General features: G+C 48.5%; 1 protein-coding gene across 4 annotated transcripts in view; it reads left to right on the forward strand.

Moving 5' to 3' along the window:
- The first annotated feature begins 1,362 nt into the window (after positions 1-1,362).
- Positions 1,363-22,222, forward strand: part of ZEB2 (zinc finger E-box binding homeobox 2) — a 113,946-nt gene continuing 93,086 nt past the window's right edge. For 2 of the 4 annotated variants that reach the window (XM_085584091.1, XM_021530343.3), the window contains exons 1-2: positions 1,363-1,776; positions 4,461-4,619. Coding sequence is in view for 2 of the 4 variants with exons in the window: in XM_021530343.3 (XP_021386018.3) it covers positions 4,547-4,619 (73 nt within the window). In the remaining 2 variants the exon portion in view is untranslated. Of the gene's footprint in view, positions 1,777-4,460; positions 4,620-5,179; positions 6,742-22,222 lie in introns of all 4 variants that reach the window. The other 2 variants (XM_085584092.1, XM_077784895.2) reach the window with 2 other exon arrangements.

A 22,222-nucleotide genomic window follows, 5' to 3' on the forward strand; every position in this document is an offset into this window, starting at 1 on the left:
GGCTCGCTCAGCCTTTACTCACTCCGATATTACTTCTCGATTACGCGCGGTGTAAACCGGCTTTTTGATTAACAAACCGGCAGAGCGTTGGTTAAGAACACTTAAACTTCAAAAAAAAAAAAAAAAAAAAAGAAAAAAAGAAAAAGCTATCCCCCTGGGAAGTGGGCTCTGAATTGGTTAATAATGTGCAGTACTTGCTAAATTGCTGACTTCCAGATGTGGAAAATATCTTTCTTGTTTAGAACCTACGTAACCTGATTGGATTACGACAGAAGCGTCACATTGGAAGGCTTTTGAGTGATGATTTAATTAACCATACAGTAGAAAGCTGTATTTGCCAGGAAACCCCTTCCATATTTGCATAACCAATCCCTTCAGTGCAAAGGTGGAGTCTGGGCTTCTTTTTTTTTTTTTTTTTCTTCTTTCTCTTCTTTTTTTTTTTTCTATATGTAATTTTATTTTAATTTTAATACTTGAAAAGAGTGAAAAACTTGTAACCTCCATGAAGTTCAGCCCCACGCGTTACTCTTCCACGCTGTCTCTCTCTGCTCATCCAGCTACTTCCAAGAAAAAAACAGAGCCAGGAAAAGAGCCCATCTCACCCCTGATCCATATCTGTGAACAAAACAGATAGACTGTAAGATCTCAGCACGTTCGGTTGATTTTTTTTTTCCCATCAGATTTAGCTGACTATTCAAATAACCTGGACGAGTGCTGAAATGAAAGGGGGGGAGGGGGGGGGGGGGAGAAAAAAAAGCCCCAAAAGAAACGCGTGAAGGATAAAAATAAAACCGCACCAAAACAAGCCGGGAGCTTATTCGCAGCACCCGAACAGAGTTTAGTTTCTAGGCTTTATGTTAGGGTAAGTTTTCCCCAGCGCAGGAGGCGAGAGCCCGCAGCGGGGCCGGTGCGGGGCAGGATGCGGCCCCGGGCGGCCCGGGCGGGCCGGGGGGGGACCCGGCCGGGGGGGCAGCGCCAGGGATCCCGCCCGAGGATGGGAGAAGCGGCAGGGATCCAGCCGGGGGCAGGGGATCCGGCGGGATCCTGCTGGGGAGGGGGCGGGGGATCCCGGCCGGGGGAGGGAAGGGATGCGGCGGCGGACGCGGGGATGCGCCCGGGGCACGGCGGTGAGCGGGGATGCGCCCGAGGGAGGCAGCGCTGCGGGCTGGCCGCGGGGGGAGGCAGCGCTGCGGCCGCGGGCCAGGGGGGCCGCAGCCCCGGGGGGGTCGGGATGCGGCCGAGGGGCGCGCTGAGTTTCCGCGGGGCGCGGAGCGGCGCGGAGCGGCGGGGCGGGGGGCGGGCGCGGGGCGGGGGGCGGGCGGGAGGAGGTGGAATTGCATTTCTGCCGCTAAAGCGTTCGCGGAGACTTCAAGGTATAATCTATCCCAGATCCTTTCCCAGAGAGAAACTTGGCGATCACGTTTCCACATGATGCTCACGTTTGGTGCTCTCCAATTATCCCTCCCCACAAAGATAGGTGGCGTGTGTTGCAGGGTCTCTCCTCTCGCTCGTACAGAAAAGAAAAAGAAAAAAATGTCATTAGAAGAGGCGTAACACGTCAGTCCGTCCCCAGGTTTGTGTTTCCTGGAGTGGCAGAAAGAGATCAGTCCTAACCTGCCCAGCAGGAATAACGGTCCTTCCGACAACTCTTTGCAAGGCTTTTTACAATTTCTCCAGGAGCTGCATCTCCCTTCACCTTTTCTCCTCCACTTCGCGGCTTCTTCATGCTTTTTCTTCTCACCATTTCTGGCCAAAACTACAAACAAGACTTCGCAGGTAGGTTCGGAATTTAATTCCATTTTCTCTCTTTTTTTTTTTTCCTCTTCTCTTCTCTCTTTTTTTTTTCCTCACACCATCTCACGCATCAGCGGGGTTATTTCATTTCGAGAGTATTTTAATTTTTCTGGATTGTTTATACTTGGGGCGGAAAATATTTTTTTTTTTAATTTTTTCAATCTTTTGAACCGAAACCTGAAGTCACTCCAGCACCGCTCCAGGAAGGGATGAGCAGTTTCGGGGTGCTCGGAGCTGTGCCACCACCACCCCTGCTCCCCTTACCTGTCAGACAGGTACGGGAGGTGCCTTTTAAAACGCAGCAGCAAAAGTTTTAGTGTTAGGAAAGGACTTCGTCCTCCTGAAAAAAAAAAAAAAACAACCCCCCCAAAAAAAAAAAAAAAAAAACACGAAACATCCCCCCACCCACCTCCTGCTCTTTTTATTTCAGGTTTTACATCTGAGCTCTGAAAGTTTGCAGGTACCTGTTAATGCTTTGCATGCCCTGAGCATGCAGAGCCAGCCCGGCCGGGCACCGCTGGAGCCCCAGTCCCGGGCAGGGCTCCCCGGCAAAGGATGTGTTTCCCCAAACAGAAAGTTTTGCTGTTTTGTCTGCATAGTTGGTTTCATTTCTATATTTTATTTTGTGAAGCTGGGTGAAGTAACACCTTAGCTTCTGGGAGCCTAAAGCAAGAAGTGAAAGTACAGACTGGAACTTAAAAGTCGTTTACCAAAAGGAAAAAAAAAATTAAATTAATATATATTTTTAAAAGCTTGCCTGTCCTCTGGGAAGAAAAGTGTTCTCGAAATTTGCAGGCTTAAAATTATTGACAACTTTTTACGGGAGGCTGGAGAGTAGGGAAGGGAGTGAAATGCATTTAAAACAATTCACCATTGGTCGTTTTGCATTAAAACGCCAATTGCCGAGGCAGGCTGAGGGTCCGGGCTCGCCTCGGTGCCTGTCCTCCCTCCCCGCTGCTCTCCTCTCCTGGCAGATCTGCCGCGGTGATGCCACCATTGCCCACCCCAGCCTGGGGAATAACTGGCAAATACTGAAGTTTCTAGCACATTTCTCAACCTCTTCTTTGCTCAGCCACATTCATCCACATCCACAGAGCCACCCATTCCCTCTGTCCAGGAGGAATCCCAGGCAGGAGAGTGTGAGTAAACACGCTGACCCTACGCACACTCTCTCAATCTCCCCATCCTCTTACCTGCTTGGAGATTTATTATTTTTTATTTATAGCCAAGCAGGTTTTATAACAGTAAACGCCTGAGGAGAGAGTTCAAGCAGAATAAAAAGACCCAACAGCAGCACACTTCACTGCTCAGTCCTGGTGTGAAGCTCCAGCAAAGTAAAAAGACACAAGGGAGGGGAAAGAGGAAAAGGGGGAAAAAATCTCGCTCTGCTTAAAATACATACATATATATATGTTGAAATTGTTGAGTCAAGTAATAATTTTTTAGCTTTTATGCAAAACTCTCAGTGCAGGAGAAGACAATAGATGCGAAGGCGAGGGGGCATCCTGCTCAGGAGAGCAAGGGTTAATTGCCCTTGTTTTACAGTTTGCATCTGTTACATCTTTTATAGCCCCCTGTTTAAACTAATCCTCAAGTCGAAGCATCTTTAAAGCTACAGCATCTTCTTCGAGCTGGACTGAGTTTCAGGAGCGTTCTTGCAGCAAAGCAAACGCTCCTTCCCCTCTCTCCCTTTGACAGATAGATCCTCCTGCCCAGCCCGGGCACTCAGGCACACACAGTAGGTCTAAAAAGTTTACAGGTTGCTTTTTTTTTTTTTTCCTTAAAAACAAAACAAAAAAGCCCACCCAAAACCCAACTGGAAGGTTGAAAACTCTGACAGCGGTAGTTTTGATTTCTGTTTCTTTTCTGGGAAGGAAAAAAAAAAAAATGACACTCCGAAGCTTTGTTTAAGTAAGGGGCAGGGGAAACCCTGAATATTGTCAAACTGACTAAAAAGGTGACAGAGGTTTATAATTACACTCCTCGTTGTTAGGGGGAGGGGGAGGTATCCATGCTGAGCTTTACCCCAAAAGGACAGGGGAGAGCCATGTTTCCCTCTCCTCTTATCACTTTGCTGGAGAGCACTTCGGGAGGGAAAAAATGAAGGCAGGAGAAGGGTAGGATTTCGCGTGAAAAGAAGTTCTAGTGTCAAATTAAAGTACTTTTAGGAGGAAATGGTCCGCCTAGCATTGAGTCAAACAGCCTACTGTAAAAGCTGTGCATTCCCTCATACGGTCATGAGTTATGACTCATTTGAGATGTAATTCTTGTCTCTCTCTCTCTCTCTCTCTCTCTCTGATCTGCTTTGCTGGTGCAACACACACACACGCAGGGAGGGAGACACACGCACACGCGCTCACACACACGCAGACACACACACACACACACACAGAGAGAGAGAGAGAGAGAGAGAGAGAGAGAGAGAGAGAGAGGGAGCAGAAATAAATAAATAAATAAATATATAAATAAATAAAGAAGAAATCTGCCCGGCTGGGGAGAGAGGGGGAGCCCGCTCCGACCGCGTCCCACCTCCCCCGGCACGGCCAGCCTCGCCGTGTGCGTGGATGGGTTCTTTTTCGGGTGCAAACTGGGGTCCCCGTTGGCGCCCTGCGTTTAAATGGGACATCCCGATGCCCACATTGTCGCTGTGTTTGGTCGTTACATAGAGCCTGCGTGCTGCCGCTGCCGCTGCCGCTGCTGCTGAATCAGGGAGTCGAGCCCATGCGAACTGCCATCTGATCCACTCTTATCAATGAAGCAGCAGATCATGGCGGATGGCCCCAGGTGTAAGAGGCGAAAACAAGCCAACCCCCGGAGGAAAAACGGTAAGACGGCCCCCCGGGAAAACTTTTCCGGCCGGTTCCGCCGCGGCCGCGGGGGGAAAGGCGGCGGCGGGACGGGGAGCGGGACGGGGAGGGGGGCACGGCAGCCCGGGGCTGGCCGCCCCCCGCCTCCCTGCGCGGCGTCCCGCGGAGCGGCCGGGGCTGCGCGGCCGCGGAGCGCCGGCGGAGCGGAGGGACGCGGGGGGGAGCGCGCTGCCGCCCGCCCCGCCGCCGCCGCGCCCCAAAGTTTGTTGCGCGGGCGCGGAGCGGCGCGGGCGCTGCCCCCGCGGCCCGGAGCGGCGGAGCGGCGGCGGGGGCGGCCCGGCTCGCCCGGGGCGCTGCCCGGCTCGCTCCGGCGCTGGCAGCGCGGGCCGGGCCGGGGCGCGGAGCGGAGCGCAGCGGGGCGGTGCGAGGCGCGGAGCGGCGCGGAACCAGCGGGGCGGGCGGCCCTGGGAAAAAAACCCGGCAGCGTGAGAACCCCGAGAAGGGCTGGCACCGAGTTAGCGACTCTCTCTCTTTCTTTCTTTCTTTCTTTCTTTTTTTTTTTTTTTCCTTATTGTTAGGGACTCGAAAATGAAACTTCCTCCTCCCTGATAATTAATAATACTAATGAGCTCGGTGCCCGATTGTCCGTCGCTGCCCTCTCCCCCGGTCCCCGCCGGCCGCGCAGGGCCGGGGCGCAGTGGGACGCGGTGTTCTGGGCTGATTTCACATTTGGCAGCTTTCACTGGTGCGGTGGGTCTCTCTTTCTCCGTCTCTCCCCGTCCCTCCCTTAGTTTCTTCCTTTCTCTCCCGGCTGATAGCCGCTTCCCCGCCGCCAGCGTCCCCCTCCGCGCCCGCAGCCCCTCCATGGCCATCCCGGCCCCACTTCCAACAACTTTCCTCTCGAGGAGCAGGAGGAAGGAAGATATTTGTGTGAACCTGAACCCATGCGCTTATAGCTCAGCTACTTCATTTAAGTGGAGAGGTGGATGTGGAGGGGGGCTGAAGGAGGAGGGGGACACACACAACAACAACAACAACAAAAAACACAAAGACAAGAGAATGTTGATTAGAAACAAATGATCCTGCCCCCCTCCCCTTCCCTCTCTCTAGGTTGTGAGTGTGAGTGTGTGTGTGTGCGTGTGAGTGTCTTTTTCTTGTTGTGGTGGAGGCGTCGAGCCATATGGGGGAGTGATAGAGGAATTTTAGTCAGAAACTGTTCGTTATGTTACACTGGCTTTTCCCTTTGTGTTGTCTTTGATCTATTTGCTTGGCTTAGTATTACAAAAAAAAAAAAAAAACCCAACTAAAATAATATATTCCGAGCAGCTTCCCAAGGATCCGTTTCTTGTTATCTTTTTTTAAAGTCTCTCCCCCTCCACCACCACCCTTTACTCTTGTGTCTGTCATTATTTAAGGTGGTCCTCACAGAGGAGACCTCCCCTTCCCCTCATCTCTGGGTAATTTAGTAGACATTAAAATTACACGTAATGTTTCCCTCTCCTCTCTTGTGTTTCCTCTGTTCTTTTTATTAAATGTTGGTTATTGATTTTCTAAAATCAATGTCTGTTGTGGGGCTTTTTTCCCCTTACAAGTATCTAAAGCACGTTGCTGATCAACTGGATAACAAAAGCTTTGTGTCAAGTAGCCTTTTTTCTTATGTTAAACAGTCATTTTTGAGAGAAAAAGAGAATGAGATTTAAAGCAACGCATCCAGAAGTGCTCTTTTGCAGTAAAGAATATTCTGAGTGTTTGAGGGGGTTTTATTCTTCTTCCTCAGCCTCCTTGCTTTTCCAGGCAAGACTATTAGTTTAGCGTGTTAAACCCATCACATGCTCTCTGATGAGGGATGCATCTACGTGTTTAATATTTTCTCAACATGATTTGAGTACTAAAAAAAACCCCATCACCACCACCCTTACCCCCCCCCCCCAAAAAAAAAAAAAAAAAAATTACTGGACGCCTCTGTTTGCCCAGGACACCAGGACCGTATCCTGGTAGTGCAGCCAAGTCTTTGGGAGCACGTATGGAGCAGGGTGGCAGACTCTGGTTGTTCCCATGCAAAAGGGTGTTTTCAGGGAGCTGCACTAACTTGGAAAAACCACCACACTTGGGAGACGAAAGTTTAATTGCGATTTTTAAGGTAACCACTTAAAGATCCTGCAAACTTCAAGTGTGTGTGCGCTGCTTATGCGAAGGGCTGAGTTCTCCCTTCAGTGTCTTGTTCTGGCCAAGACACGGGGTGTGTGTGGGGGGGGAAAGGAAATCATTCCCTACTTTCTGTCTGTCCCCTCTTTCCTCTTTGTGCTCCCTAATTTGTTTCTTTCATTCATTTCCGAATGAGAAATGCCCTGGTTCTGAGGAGCAGGTAGAGCGAGGGTGGGTTTGTTTCTTCTCTTTTTTTTTTTTTTTTTTTTTCATTTTCTCTTTCTCGACAAGCACGTATCCAATGCCTTTCCCGTTGGGAATTGCCTAGGATTTATCTGGACTGAGTGGATTTTTCTTCTTTCCTGGAATCGTGGAAAAGATGTTACTTCTGAGCTTGTGTCTTTGCTGATAACACCAGAAACGGTGATGCTTATCGAACTCGGACAGAAATTCCTTAGAAACGCAGCAGAACCAAAATAAAATTTAGAAGCCACGAAAAAGAAAATAAAAATAGATGGTCCCGAAGGAAGCGAGAGGAGTGTTAGTGAATCCCAGACACATTACAGACGGGGACAAAACAGAATAATCCAACTAATGCCTCAGTGGGCTCCACGCCTGTGTGCGTGTATCTGCGTGTGTGCGGGGATGGGCAAGGCTCGGGATGAGATACCGGGGCTGGATAAAATTACAGCGGAGCTAAATAGGGTAGAAAGGAAGCAGGCTCGGGATTTTCCAAGATAACGGGGTTGATGAGAGCTGCTGGAGTGGAGGAGAGGTGTGCGGGCGGGGGGTTGGGTTGGGTTGGGTTGAGAGAGGCGATGTGGAAATCAATGAGGGGTGAGCCCCCCGGGGAGGATGGGCAGGAGAGGACCCCGAAAGCGGGGCTGGGGGGGCGGGAGGTGCGGGAGCGGCAGCCCAGGAATGCGGCGGAGCTCCGGGAAGTTCAGTCAGATGATTCCCAGCGCCTGACTCACTTCGCGGCACTTTCACTCGGGAGAGAAGTGGCGGCAGAAGAGGAGGAGGAGGAGGAGGAGGAGGAGGAGGAGGAAGAGGAGGAGGAGGAGAGGGCAGTGAGCCCCCTTTCCGCACGGGCGCCCCGCGGAGGCGGGGGCTGCGGCCGCAGCGCCGGTGCGGAGCGGTGCGGAGCGGTGCGGAGCGGGGCGCGGGAGCAGCGCTGTCCGGCCGGCAGCCCTGCCCTGCCCTGCCTGATGAGCTGCCTCTCTCCGTGTTGTTGTGGTTTGGCGTTTGTTGGCTGAGGTTTTTTGGTTGGGTGTTTTTTTTTTTTTCCCCCCATCCTTTCCGCTCCCCTCCTCGAAAATCCAAAGTGAAATTAAAATCCCCGCGAAAGGAGGAGGGAGGGGGGAAAGTTGTATCTAATTTACCCCAAACTTTCAGTAAACAGCTCTCTTTGATTCCTTTGCCACCTCGCTTCCAGTTGTAAAGAAAAGGGAGAAAGTTCAATGCTTTCAGGGCGTCTGATCCAAGACCACAGACCAAACAAGAAGAGACGATTAGACTTGCTCAGAGCCTTTCCCAAAAAGATACCCACCCACCCTCCTTCCAGGGATGCTGGGGAAGGGGGAAAAACCTCCTTCATTCCTCACTTGAAAAAGAGGGAGGAAAAAAAAAAAAAAAAAAGGAAAAAATAGGCAAGCCTGCCTGCTGCTTTTAGTGAGTGGGAAGTGAGTCTTGTCTTCCCTGCCTGGAGAAGTTTGGAGGCAGCCAGACTGAGGCTGGGGTGTGAGGAGGCAGCTGCTCCCTGTGCAGCCCAGGTGGCAGCGGGCAGAGCGGGCACCCGGAGCGCTCCTGCGGCCGGGCAGCTCCCCAGGGCCGGGAATCCGTTGCGAGGAGATTTCTCCGGGATTTGGCTCACTGGGTAGCGAGACAAAGGTACTGCCACCACCTCCAGAAAAGCACCTGGAGATAGGTGCTGAAAATTAATGCCATAAATGCGAGTGGCCAGGGCGTAATGATTATCCAACCAGATTTTCTCGGTGCAGATTCATGTCCAGGCTGAGCTGTGACATGGAGCAGGGGAGGTTGTTTTCTGTGTCAAGTCGTATCTATTTATTTTCTTCCGAGTTTCGAGAAACCCAGAGAATTTGGAGATTAGTGCCTGATTTACTGTTTGCCATTTGTAACCATTCGGTAATTACTGGTTTTGCTTATTGCACATGCTTCGCAAGGAAAGTTTTGGGGGAATTTCTAATTGCTGCGAGAAAATGCATTTGATGGCTTGGAAAAGGCGTATTTGAAAAGGGAAGGAAAAGTGATAAGGAAACCATTACAAGTTAATTATCGATAATTATCCATAGCCAACTGCCCAAGGTAGGGGAAATATATGGGAGACTGAGATGCAAGCTCTCAGGACAGGCTGGTAATATTCCCCAAGAAAAATGTGTGTCTCCCTTTGGAGTGGAAAGAAGGGTGTTGATTCTTTTACAGCAGCCCCACATTCATTCCAAGAAATAGGAAATTCTTCGCCTCACAACAGTTTTTGGCATCTGCATTATCCCAGTGCTTTTAAGGTGCATTTTCTCCTCTGTGAAAGAGAACTCTTTGTCCTTTTTTTCTGCAAGACCATGGCTTCCCAAGGTAGACACTATTTTGTGCCTGTCACACAGAAAGGGAGTGCAGGTTTGCAGTGCTCACAGACAATTGATTGTCTGCCCTAATGTGTTTCATTTACATGTTTATAACGTCAATAGTGCTGGGGTGTCCACTGTACCATTCATTCCAGCATTCCCACAAGGGTGCAATTGTCTGAATGGCCAAGTCAGACACCTTTTTGATTGCTCTTTAGTTGTCTTTTTAGAGTATAGAGAAAAAGGAGAGAAATCTGTGATGCAGAAACACTAGTTGAAAATATTTCAGAATTAAACGTCACCATTAAAGCAGATGTGAGCATTAGACAAACAATATATTTTAACTAAGGTTCTGAAGGTGGGAACAAATTCAGAATAGTGGAGCTGCTTAGTGCGCACGACATCCAGTCCTGTTCCTTAATTTTTGGGGGCTTTTTAAAAACGATCTGTCGTTTTCATTTTCATTTCAGCCCCTGCAAATGCAGCCACCTCCTAACTCTTTGTATGCTTAACTGTAATTTGCTATATTTCCCCTCCATATTTACATATCTCTGTTTATGCCAACAGCGTCAGCTAACCACTGGGAAAGTCTATTGAGAGAATAACTAGGCTGGGAGAAGTATAGACTTAAAAAAATAGTAAGATCCAAACATTTCTTCATCAAGTGGTGTTTTTTTGGTGAATAAAACGACAACGCCTAGACTTTTCCTTGCAGCACTTTAACTTACAGAGCTGTGCCCCAACTCCTCACGCCTCCGATCACCATCCTCCTGCGCTGCGAGCTCGCAGCAAAGTGTTTCGAGGAGTTTCCAAGTCAATGAAAGATCACTTTTGAAGGTGTGCTGTGCTATTTGGATGTGTCACCCTGTCCTTTATCACCCGGACTGGCTGCTGAGGGAGGCAAGAAATGCTTGCTGGTGGTTCGGGGCAGAATAAACGAGCCACGCAGCTCGTTGGGACACATGGAGAGGTGCGTGTGTGCACGCACCTAGAGCGTGCGTGTGCTGGGCAGAGGGAGATGGGATGTAGAGGTGTGCTTAAAAATAACCGCTCACACTTCAGGTTACATCCATTTCCCCCGAAAAGGATGCTCATCCCAGTAGCTACAATTAATGCAAGTCGACCTGCCCCATCATAAGGGCAAAGAGCACTAAGTCTTGTAGTTTCTGCTCTGGAGGTAAAGCGAGGGAAAACTTTTTTATTTTCCTTCTCTAGATAATTTTTGTGGTAATTTTATTTTTTAAAAATGCCTGTTTGTGGAGAGATTTTTTTTTTTCCTTTTTTCCCCTTTTTTTTTTTTTTTGTGCCTAACAGGGAAGACACAGTAGATGCACCGTTAGCTGAACCCCTGACACGGCGGTCTTTTGAATGCCTTAGGTATGATTTCACTTTCGCTCACATCAATGCTGACCTGAATGCCTTTCATATCTGATCCGCTGTGTCTCTCCCAGTAAACATCCCCTGAGGGGAGAACAAAGAAAGGAGCTCTTCTTCTTCTTAATCACAATTCAGCCCATTCACCGCCGGCAGGCTACATTTGCATTCTGCAACAGAAAGCCAAGATGAAAAGGAAAAAAAAAAAAGAAAAAAAAAAAAAGAGAGAGTGAGAAGAAGGGGGGAAAAAGCAGAAGGGTGGAGGCTGAGTAAAATAACTTAGGTGTTTGTAGCTGTTTGTTGGGCTTCCCCTAGTTACAAGCCTTATATAGATCCTGCTCTACCCAGCCTTGGCTCTTCTGACAGGCAGATAGTGTTACAAGATGGCATGCCTGTACTATTCATGGCCACTCGCTCTAACACTTGAGGTAGAAAGTGTCAGAGAGGGATCAAATTCTACTCTGAGAAGTCTGTTATAGTTAGGGTCAGGTGTGTGTACTCTCAGCTCTTGACTGCTGCCTATTATTTTGTTTTAATTACTATTATTGTTTACTCACCATGACCTTGGGGATGGGGGTGGCAAGGGGGGGAGGCAGATTTGGCGGAGCAAAATCGCCCTTTCCCCAGCAGAAATTTAATTTTTTTAATTTTTTTTTTTAAATTGTCTTTCCCCCCCCTGTATTTTGCTGAAGTGCTGGGCTGGGTGTTGCTGCGGCTGGCCGGGCCGGGGCCGCGGCGGTGGCGGTGGCGGTGCCGGGGGTGTCCCCGGGCTGGCGGCCGGCCCGGGCTGCCCCGACCCGCCGGGGAAAAGCAGCGACTCAGCGAATCCTCGGCAGCACCAGAAAATGCGGACGGAGGAGGAGGAGGAGGAGGAGGAGGAGGAGGAGGAGGAGGAAGGCGAGATTTGTGGAAGTTTCTCTAGCCGGGACTCCCTCGTGGGGTTTTGTAGTCACGTTCATGTGAATTTTCCGGCTGTGCCCCCATCCCTGTGTGTGTCCTCCCCATATCTGCCTGTTTGTTTGTTTCTCAGAAGCTCTTCTGTGCTTTTAATCAGACAGTTTTCTAGAAAAATATTGAGGTCTTTGGTCGTAGCCACTTTTTTCTCACCAAGAGAAGGTTTATTTATAACTAGATCCTGCTTACTGAGAAGTATTTAAGCCCTTTCAGGCAGAGCTGTCAAAATTTCCTGTGTTGTTTGCCTCTATTTGCAACATGTAAAAAGTAATATGCAGTTGCTGGTGTTGGAATAACCGGGGTAGTGCAGAAATCTCAAGTGACAAGTTTTCAACTACACTATCTCCTGCCGACCAAACTGTCATTTTTATTTTTTTTCCCAGAAACCACTTTTAAGATCTTAACAGGTTGTTTTTTTTTTTTTTTTCCCCATCAGCAAATAGATTAAACGTGCTAAAGGAACTTCTAGAGGGAAGAACAGTTTGAACAATGAGAAACGAGAGGGATGTCTTATTTTCCTGTAGCTGCTATGGCAGATTTCACTCATAAGGAGTACACTAACCGAGATGTTACCAGTTGAACAGAGGCATGTGACACAGATTCCTGATTTTTTCCCAGAAGATTTACAGAATTTACAAAAAGAGATTATCTCTACACCTTCCACCCTCCTAACCACCCCCATGACCCAAGCAATGGAGGATTTAGGCAGATTTACTTCAGTAAACACCTTTGGACACTTGGGGAAAAGTAGGAGTCTGTTTGCAAAAGCAGGCTTTTGTTAAGTGAGGTGCTGGATAATGCTTTACCAAGCAGCTGTGATATTAACCTACCCAGTAATGCTGCAAAGAGCCTTAACTCCTTCTGCACCCTGCAGGTGCTGGGCCTGGAGCGGGGGCACTGCGCTGCTTGGGGGGCACTGCTGAAGCCACAGCTCAGCCTGGCACACCTTGGGCTTGGTGGCAGCTGAAGCTTTCGGGATCAATCCATCAGAGGCAGGGCTGGGGAGAGCTGCAGCATGGACAGGAGAGGCTGCTCCAGCAGCGAGGCTTCACCTGTGTGTGTGCCAGCACACGGGCACGCTCTGTACCCACCCCCTCAGATGGAACATCACCCAAACCCTCTCTAGGAACGTTCCGAGCGCTGCTAAGGCAGCAAGGTCAATTTAGGTTTCGCATTCGAGCAGCAGAATAGCTGAGAAGTTACGCCGGCAAACCTGTACGAGTGGCTCTCCGTGAGCTCCCAGGCTCCAAGGAAAGCCAGCAGCTTTTTGGGAGTTTCTCATTCCCAAAAGTGAACTTTTTTTGCTGCTTTCTGTTGAAGCAGGAGCTAATAAGTTACTTTTTTTTTTTTTTTTTTTTTTTTTTTGCTGGGCAGAAGAATAACTTTCCAGGTATTTCTTTTTTTAGCTGGAATAAGATTACTTCATTTGAAGATTTTTATTGTCGAGGGTTCTTTTCTTTTTTCTTTTTTTTTTTTTTTTTTTTGAAGTGAAGTGTAGGTGTCAATGCTAGAGCAGCCACAAATGTGTGAGAAAGCAAAGGGTATGAGACATGACAGAATTAAAGGTGTTTGCTATGTTGTTACCCGTGTGTCAAGCTGCAAGCTCCCTTTGTCACAGCCTCCTGGAGATTTGATAGTGCGGATCCGCTTCCCTTCCAAGTGATACAGCAGTTTCTGACTGGGGGGTTTAATGGTGGCGTGGTTGTTGCTGTTGCATTTGCCTCCCCAAGTGCATTTAAACACCTCCACATCGCACACACCCCATTACTCCCACCTTACACAAGGGTGCTGTGCTCTCGAGCACCAGGACAGCAGCCATAGCGTTACAGACTCTGGCATGGAGCGTCGTTTGGCAGGAATGTCATCTGCCAAATCATCCCATAATTACGTTTTATGTTATTTGTATGAATGACCAAGCATGCAGTATTCCTTTTGAAATCAAAGGAAGGCTTAAAATGCGTTTTTGAATACTTTCAGACCATGGTCAGGTCACAGTTTGGGAGTTGAATTAAACTGATCTCATTTGTGATCTAATTGAGGTTGGCAACAACCTTAGCAGTAGCAATAACATACAAATACAAATCAAAGGGCAGAATTCAGCAAATCAGATCTTTTGCTTGAATCCTGCCTGGGAGTTATTCTCCGATTGCCAACAGAGAAGTTAAACTTTGTCCTGCTTCTCAGCGGCAGTGCGAGCCTTGCATATTTTTCGGGTCTGACAGGAAAGTTGGGTAGGAGGGATGGGGACACAAAGGCGAGAAGGGAGCTGGTGCCTCCTCGGACGGGAGTGAGGCACAGCGACTCGTCACGTATGTTTCTGGAGAGCCCAGTGGCAGAAGGCGCAGGAGGCGGAACGGGGGAAATATGGTTAGGAAGGGCTAGGAAGAGGAATAGGTCGCTGCAAACAGATTATTCCAAGCGGAAAGTCGAGGCAGCGCCCTTATCTTTACATCTATCGCCGCGGATTCCAGGAATGTAATTACCAGCGTGGTTGCGAATTGTTGACAAATTTCCCCGGGTCTGTCGGGAGCGGCTGCTGCGAGCGGCGGGGCCGCAGCCGCGCCCGGGCCGGCAGCGGCCCCGAGCTGCGGGCGCTGTGCGGGCCCGGGGCGGCCCCGGGGCGGAGCGGGGAGGCTCCCCCCGGGCAGGGCATCCCCGGCGGGCGCCCCGCTCAGGGTCCCCCCCGCCCCGAGCGGGGATGCTGCGGGCCACATCCCCCGGGACCGCCCTTCTCCGGAGCCGCTCGGGGACCCCCGCGCCCGCCCCGCTGGTGGGGGGCTCGGTGGGGCACAGAGCGACAGCGTCCCTCCCTGCGCCCCCGACAGCGCCGCGCGGGGCGGCGCGGAGCGGGCTGGAGGCGCGCCCGCCGCGGCGCTGCGCTGGGGCGGGGGCGTGCGGAGCCGCCCGGGCCCCCCCGCTCCGGCCCCGGGACAGAGGTGTGAACCGCCTCTGCGGGGCGGGGGACGGGGCACACACCCCCGCGGGGCCGGCGCTGCCGAGAGCAGCGCTCCGGGCCGAGGTGCGAACCCCTCCCGGGATGCCGCTCCCGGGATGCCGGGGGCCCCCCTCGCCCCTCCCGGGCCCGGCCGGGCTCCCGCAGCCGCGCAGCCCCAAACTTCGTTCCCAGGAGGGAGGGAGCGGAGGGGAGGCGGCTCGGCGCTGCCCGCGCTCCTCCCGGCTCTGGGGTTTCAAGTGTGTCCTCAACTCCCCCCCGCACCCCACCCCTCCCCTCCTCCGGGTCATTATTTTCTTCGACTAAAACCTGTTTACTTGCCTCTTTGTTTTTTGACGTTAAACGAGTTTCTATCTCCTGCTCCTGCGGATCTCTAAGAAATAGATAAACCATTATATTTCCCCCTTCCCCCCCCCCTCCCGCTCGTATTTTAAAGCAGCGATCCTGACAGCAGTACTATTATTGCACTTTATGTTTTAGTGGATGTTTGCTGTTGCTAGTTACAGCAACACTTATCATAAGACAGCAAGAAAAGAGTAGTCCCTGGTAATTAAAGTAATGAAATATTCATTTACTCTACCTTTTCAGTAGTCTCACAAATTAGGCTGCTACATTTAATGCCTGCACTGCCTCTGTTTTTATTATAATGGCAGCTTTCGCATCTGCAATTAGGACTAATTCTGACAGTTACAATTTCTGAGGGATGGTAAACAGTGAACGAGATGTGCAGCAGTGGTATTACACGTGAAAAGCCCTTGTCTCTTTAACCTTGTTGTTTTTTTTTCTCGCAGAGGTTACCTTTTCCCGATGGTGCAAAATCGACTTGACATAACTGTTCATCAGTTTCAGGGTTTTCCCTGGAGGTATTTGCATCAAATCAGCCCAGTCAAGCTTCAAGTTGAAATTGGCAGCCCAGAAACTGACAGGGTAGGGACTGGGAAAGAGACAGCTAAAGTGCAGGCAGCGAGCTGACAGCAGCGGCGGGCGGGCAGGGGGAGAGGGCTCGGCACCCGGGGCTGCCGCCCCCCGCTCCCCCGGGTCCCCCCGGCCACCCCCGGCCCTCCCTGTCCCACCCCGAGCCGCCACCGAGGGGCCGAGCGCTGGGAGCCCGCCCCGGTGCCGCGGGGAGGCCGGCTGGGGAGGGGGCGTGTGTCAAAACCCCCATAAATTGGGGGGGAATAAAAGTGTTGGGGGAAAAAAAGAGAGAAGTGCCGAGCTGAAGTTGCTGGCGCTAACAAGCTTATTTTGCTGCCGTTCTTTACGGAGCGGTGTTGAGCTAGGACTGTTAAGAGAAGTGACGGAGAAGGTTGTTAATACAAATGAAAACATATTTTGATCAGCTAAAAAAAAAACAACAAAAAACAACAAAACTCCAACCCAGAGAGACGTTCATCTGCAAAGATAATTGCATTAGAATCAAAACAAACATTTCCTTGAATATGTTATTTCATTTATCCTCTGTCACAGGGAGGAGGGGGTCTCCAAGCAGGACAATGTGACAATTAATTTTTAATAGATTTTTGGACAAATTGGGATCGTTCCCTGTGACACCCCTCCCACCCTGAAAGAATTTTACTTATTTGCAAATAATTCCAAATCTGATGTGGTGTGGAAGGCAGCAGCACACCAAGGAACAGGCAACACCACCAAGACCTATTCCCTCCTTAGAGGTGAAAAAGAGCAAAACTGCTTTACTTTCCTGAAGAAGAAAGCTGCCAATATATATATATATATTTCTCCCTAAATATATATCTGTAGTCTTTACCAGATGATTAAAAATCCCTCTCACTTTCCCTACCAGACTTGTGCTAAAGTAAGCCTTGCTTTCAAACAGTTTTTCAGCTGTGTGTGTGACAGGCATTGGCTGATCTGCTGATGCCCATTCGACAGGCACTGTTGAGCTAAAGTGGTGTGACGGCACAGTTTTGTTAAGCTGTGAACAAAGGGCTGGAGATGCCTCGCTGGCATCATCCATGTGCATATTGGCCTTGTCACAGTTTTGCTTGATTTAATGCTCTGTTTATTCCTAGATATTAGAACTTAAATTCCAAACAATATGTTTTCATATACTACACACAAACTTTATTTTAAAAGCTTTTGCTCCCGAGAACCACAGATTCGTTTGTCTGCCCAACATCCATGCGGCAAACGCTTAAAACGTAGCTCCCAGAAAAATAGGTGGCCGGTAGCCTCTTAACTGTTATCCAGTTAAAAAATGGGATTTCAGTTTTAAAAAGTCTTAGAAGGGTAAAAGATTTATTTCTTCTTTGATCATTTGTTGAGAGTTGTTATTTATTTCAACAGTGGATTTTCTTATAAGCTCCTGAGGAGAGGTTACCCCGTGTGCTGGCAGGGCGCGGGATGGACTTTTCCAGTGCCATATCATCCCAGCGGTGTTGCTGGGATGAAAGGAGTGTCTTGCAAATACCTGTAAGCATAGTCAGGGGACTATTGACAGGCAGAAAGGCAGCTGGGTTAATGGAAGGGAGCAGGAAACTGGATTAAGATTAGAATGTATATCTCTACGTTCATTAGGTGGCCACAACTTTGTATCTCAGCAGTTCATCAAGAGAAAATGTGAGCATGTGGAGCTATATTTAGGCTGGGTTCTCTTCTCTTAGAGATGCCACAGGCTTTATCTGGAGAAAGTTTTAGGTTTTTTTCTCCCCTTCTTTGTTGCCTTTCTAAACTCCCTTCAGGTTTGCTGCAAGTGTTTGCTAAGAGATTAGTTAGGCAGCTTCCATGGTGGAGGTAGCCCTGGGAGGCAGCTCACTGCTGGGAGGAATGCTCAGTAGGTCAGTGCGTGAGGATAGAAGGAGCTGCCCAACTGAGGCCAAGGATCAGGTATTTTCCTCTTTGTCTCCTACCAGAGACAAAGTGCTTATGGAAAGGTTTGTGGTGAGACATCAAATCCCAGCAGGAGCACAGATGTTCCCACTTTTACAGGCTTACCAATGAACATTTCAGCTTAAACAAGTTTATGGAATAAAAGATTTATTTCTTTTTCCTTAGTAGATGCAACATCTTAGTTGGACTGTGCAAAGATTTTATCACTCCAGCCACTCAGGGTCCTTTGGTCCAGGGCACAGGGCTGTGAGTAGGGATGGGAGAGAGGGAAGGAGGGGGCGGAGGGAGCTCTCAGCAAAAGCAAAATTCCTTCTCCAAACAGTGCAGTCTAGAGCCTAAATCTGAAATTGAATCTGCTGAGCAAAACCTGTACAATTTTTCTACCTGCCCTCAGTCTGCTTCCTTTCAGGGATGACAGTTTTACTAACTGAAATGAATGGGCTCTCTCACTCCGGTACCTTTCCTCAGAGCGCGTTTACATCGAGTACTTCAAACACAGGGCTGGGTGATATATGTAGGGGGACAGCTTGCACAGAATAAGCTTTAATGGTTAATTTTTGTATAGCTTTATAAATGAAAGGGACTTAAACCTACTAGCAGTATAGATCACAAGACCTTATGTGGTCTATTCTTCTCTAGATGCACAAGAGATTTACGTGCCTAAGTCCCATAAGAGTTAATGGGAGTTACGCATGTAAATCTCTTCTACAGTGAGATAATAGACCCTTTTATCTATGGATAGCTGGATTCTTACAAAAATCACCTACTGAACAGTAGACTTTATGTCCTGCCCTCTTAACAAATATTTATAAAGCGAGCAGGCCAGCAGATGAGACCAGGAGCCCCCCAAGTTGCCTCCAAATCACAGAGACCCCTGTGCTTCCATGGAGACAGTCCCAGGTCTGTCTCTTCCTTGTCCTTCCTGTCTCAATGCACATGGCTGATCTGGTTGGGATGTGGTCTCACAGAGACTGTTGAGGTGTCTCACTTCTTGGCGATTCCTTCTTGGTGGAGACTTCTTGCTCTGTGGATTGCACGGGAGATGGGGAGGGTGAGAGCTGCCACCTCTTCAAGGTGCACCTTCCCTGTGTCCCTGCCCCCCAGCCCACCTCTGCTGGGGGATTTACAGCCCTAATGTGGGAGATCCCCACCAGGACTGTCCTGGGTCGCTGGTAGAGCACTGTGGTGGTGGCACTGTGTCCCAAAGCCCAGGTGCTGCTAGTGCTGCACATCTGCTCCCTTTCCGCTCCGGTGCGACCTCACTCCCTGGGAAAGCCAGTAGGCTTTGCCTCCAATGGGAACGGTCTTGCTCTTCTTCATGGGGATATCTATATCTATAATTTGGCCGATCTGTGTCTGCCAGCCATGAGTCAGATCGAGGTCTTTTCCCCCTGTAACGTGTAGCTGGAGATAGCCGGTGCCACAGCACACGCGTGTCAGGAACGATCCCCGCGTTTTGTGAGCCGCGGCTCTTCTTGCCATCATTGTTTCTTTCCATCACTCGCCTGCTCCTTCTCGATAGCGATCTGAGGGACTTGGGCAAGCTGCAGACTTGCCAGCCCTCAGCTCCCAGGCCTGGCAAAGCACATCCTGAAAAAAAAAAACCCAACTCTAACCCTTGCACCGCGAGACTATCAGATTAAATCCAAGGGTTTCTACTAGCGGCAGGATGGGAAAAGCCCATTGTTTGTTGATTATCGTATCATCAGCCGCGGCTGATACGAGGATGCTCAAGGAAAACACACTTCGGTTACAGTTGATTTTCAGATTCCAAAATGGTGCTGCAAAGTCTGTGCATGCCTAATTATATTTTATGCTAGGCTGTGCAATACAAAATGTATGCTGCAGCAATCAGTGAGTTAACAGTATCAATCAATTTGTAAACAGATGAAGTCACTCATTCCCAAACTGGTTTTCCAAAAACAATTACTAAATTACAATAGAAAAAAATTGTACAGTTACTGTATTTGTGTGCTGTGTTACAATCAACATACCAGGGAAACAAAACAATTTAATGCAGAAAAATCATCATTCATCTATATTATAATTGCTTCTTTTTCACATCTACAGGGCGGTTAATTAAAATTGTGATTAAATGCGGTCGCGCTGCCTAAGATGTCTTGCCCAAAACAGGTGGTACAGAATTTAAAAGTAAAAAAAATGTAATTAGCATTGGAAATTGAGAAATTGCCTGTAAGAATCAGTGTTAATTTCAGTCAGTGATGAGGTAATTTATAAATGAATGCAGTGGAGGCTGTGCAAATGCACAATTGCCTTCCTGCCTATTCTTAGCATTCTCAGCATGCAGGTGAAAATGTTTTCAAAATATTGAGGTAATTTGAAAATCAATCCGTGCATTCCGTATCTTTCTTCCTCCCCAGTCGCAGCAAACACTGAAAGAATGCTGCCAGAGATGGCACAATGCATCAGTTCTGCACTTTTTGGGGAGTGATATTCTGCGTGTTGTGGCATCAGTTGGAGTTTAACTACACCAAATGTTTGGCTAAGATCCTTTACAAAGGCCAAAAATGTTGATTGAAGTCCCCGGCAATCCCAAATGTCTTCAGCTCCGGTGTGTGTTTAAATGATGTGGTATCAAAAAAAGTAACAGCAACCTGCAGTGAGTTGAAATAGTGCAGCAGTGATACCACAAAATAAAAGAGATGCTAATACGGCACGGAAATCATAATGATTTCTTGTTTAAAATTAGTACAGTGCACTCGAAAAGCCTCGGTAGCACTGATGCTTTCTGTAGGAACTCTCTTTTTCAACATGCATTTCAAATTTCATCCTGCAACCATGAAAGAATTGTTAACTAGGTTATGCATACAGAGATTTTCCCTGAGATGAACTTTGTTTATCGGCATTTTGGTGCTTTCTCCTAAACTTTCAGCTAGCAAATGAGAAATGCTAATTCCCAACAACAACCAAAAAATACGACCTGCAGATACAAAAAGCTGGAGGCAAACCTGACAACAAACAGATATTAAAGATTTAAAATCTTCTTGACAGTCCAAAAAAAAATAATCCAAGGCACACATTGCTGGAACTGACATTTCCATGATTTGAACAGTCCTCGTCCCCCTGCTCGACTCCACAGAGAGCCCTGGCTTAGTTGCCCCCCCATCCATTTAAAAATAACTCAGACTTTTGATAATGTGGATCGCTGGGCTGGAATATGGGAAAGCAGTTGGAGTTTTTGAGCAGGGTCTTACAGGTGTTGGTATCAGGTTGCTGTAAAACACGAGCACAGTGGCTTTTGAACAGAACATGCTTTAATTAAAGCAAGCTGGTCTTCCTGCAGAAAGCCTGATCTATCCATGTAATTTAACTATTGAAGCCCTTTCTATTAATTTTTTCTTGGCATATAATAATCAACTTTTCTTCTGGCTGACACTTGGTTGTGGGTATTTTTTTTCCCTTTTGATAAGTAAGCCCCGTGCATTTCAGAGGTGATTTTGACACTATTTAGTTTACTCATATAAAAACCCCTGGGAAGGCATTAGGCCCATGAAGGGATACGGGGAAGGCCACGCCGTGCTGGTCCATGCTGGACTGCTGGGATGTTGTGAGGAGGCTGCAGCCTGGCCGGGCAGAGGATGTGGGTGGGTGTGATGTGGTGGGATGTTCTCCCAGCCCCAGCCCCGCGCTGGCCGAGCTGGGGAAGGTGAGTGCAGCATCAAGTGCTCTCCAGCAAGTCAATTAACCTCCCTGTGCTCATTTTCCCTGTCTATGAGACAGGGAAATACTGCTGAACTCATTGACAGGGCTTTTGCAGAGCTTAATATCTCCAAAGCACTCTGCCATTCTGTGGGACTGAGGAAGAGCAAGTATCATCCGTTGTTTCGTCAGAGGGCGAGCAGATGCCAAGGAATTTGTCTGAGAAAATTACAAATGCATGTTCCTAATAACCAGAATCTCAGAGTTTATTATACAACTGGTTATTCTAATTTAGAGGACAATATTGCTTTTAACTGCCCCCTCCTCCCCAGTTTTCTGCCACTGAATATAAAGAAGCGAAGGGTAATCACTGAAGCAATGATGATTATTGACTGAAAGGTATTTTACAATGTGAGCTCTGTTATGTGAAGCTTAGCAAGCAGCTGCACTGGTGCATTTGAGCTCCTTATTTTGGTATAGGGGCTCTAAAAATACATCAAAATCCCAGTGGACTGGCATAGGTGCAAATCCTGATCCGACTGCAGTTGATGGGAATACCTGGGTGACTCTGGGGGGACACGGAACAGCAAAGTAGGGATTGATGCCCATGGTTGGTTTAAGTGGAAAACTGCAGGATCAAGCTGGTTTGGGAATTCAGGCTCATCAAACCAAGCCTAAGTCTGGACTTTTTCTCTTCTGTCTTATGTGAACTCAAAGGAAAGCAGGAGTTCAGGTGCTGCCCTGCTGCCATATGCCAGACCTCAACCCCAGCCATATTCTTGGAGTTTTCTGGGCCTGTTCCCCTGAGGAAAGACCAAATGCCATGAGAAAAATGAGCAGGATTTGGCCCCGAACAGGCAGTGCTTACTGCTGAGCCATTGCCATTGTAGTGGTGGGGAAGTGCAGTGAAGGAAAAGTAGCTCCACGGATTCCTAAAATAGAAAGTAAATGTAAATATTTCTACTTTGCATGTCAGATTTCAATCACTTCTCAAAACAACTGAGCTTGATTTAATTAATTACAGCTTCTTCATTTTTTCTCTTTTTTTTTTGTTTTTTTTTTGTTTTTTTTTTGTGTGTATGTGTGTGTGTGTGTGTCTTCAG

This window comes from Lonchura striata, chromosome 7 (assembly GCF_050655825.1).
Source record: "Lonchura striata isolate lonStrDom1 chromosome 7, ASM5065582v1, whole genome shotgun sequence".
Lineage (NCBI taxonomy): Eukaryota > Metazoa > Chordata > Aves > Passeriformes > Estrildidae > Lonchura > Lonchura striata.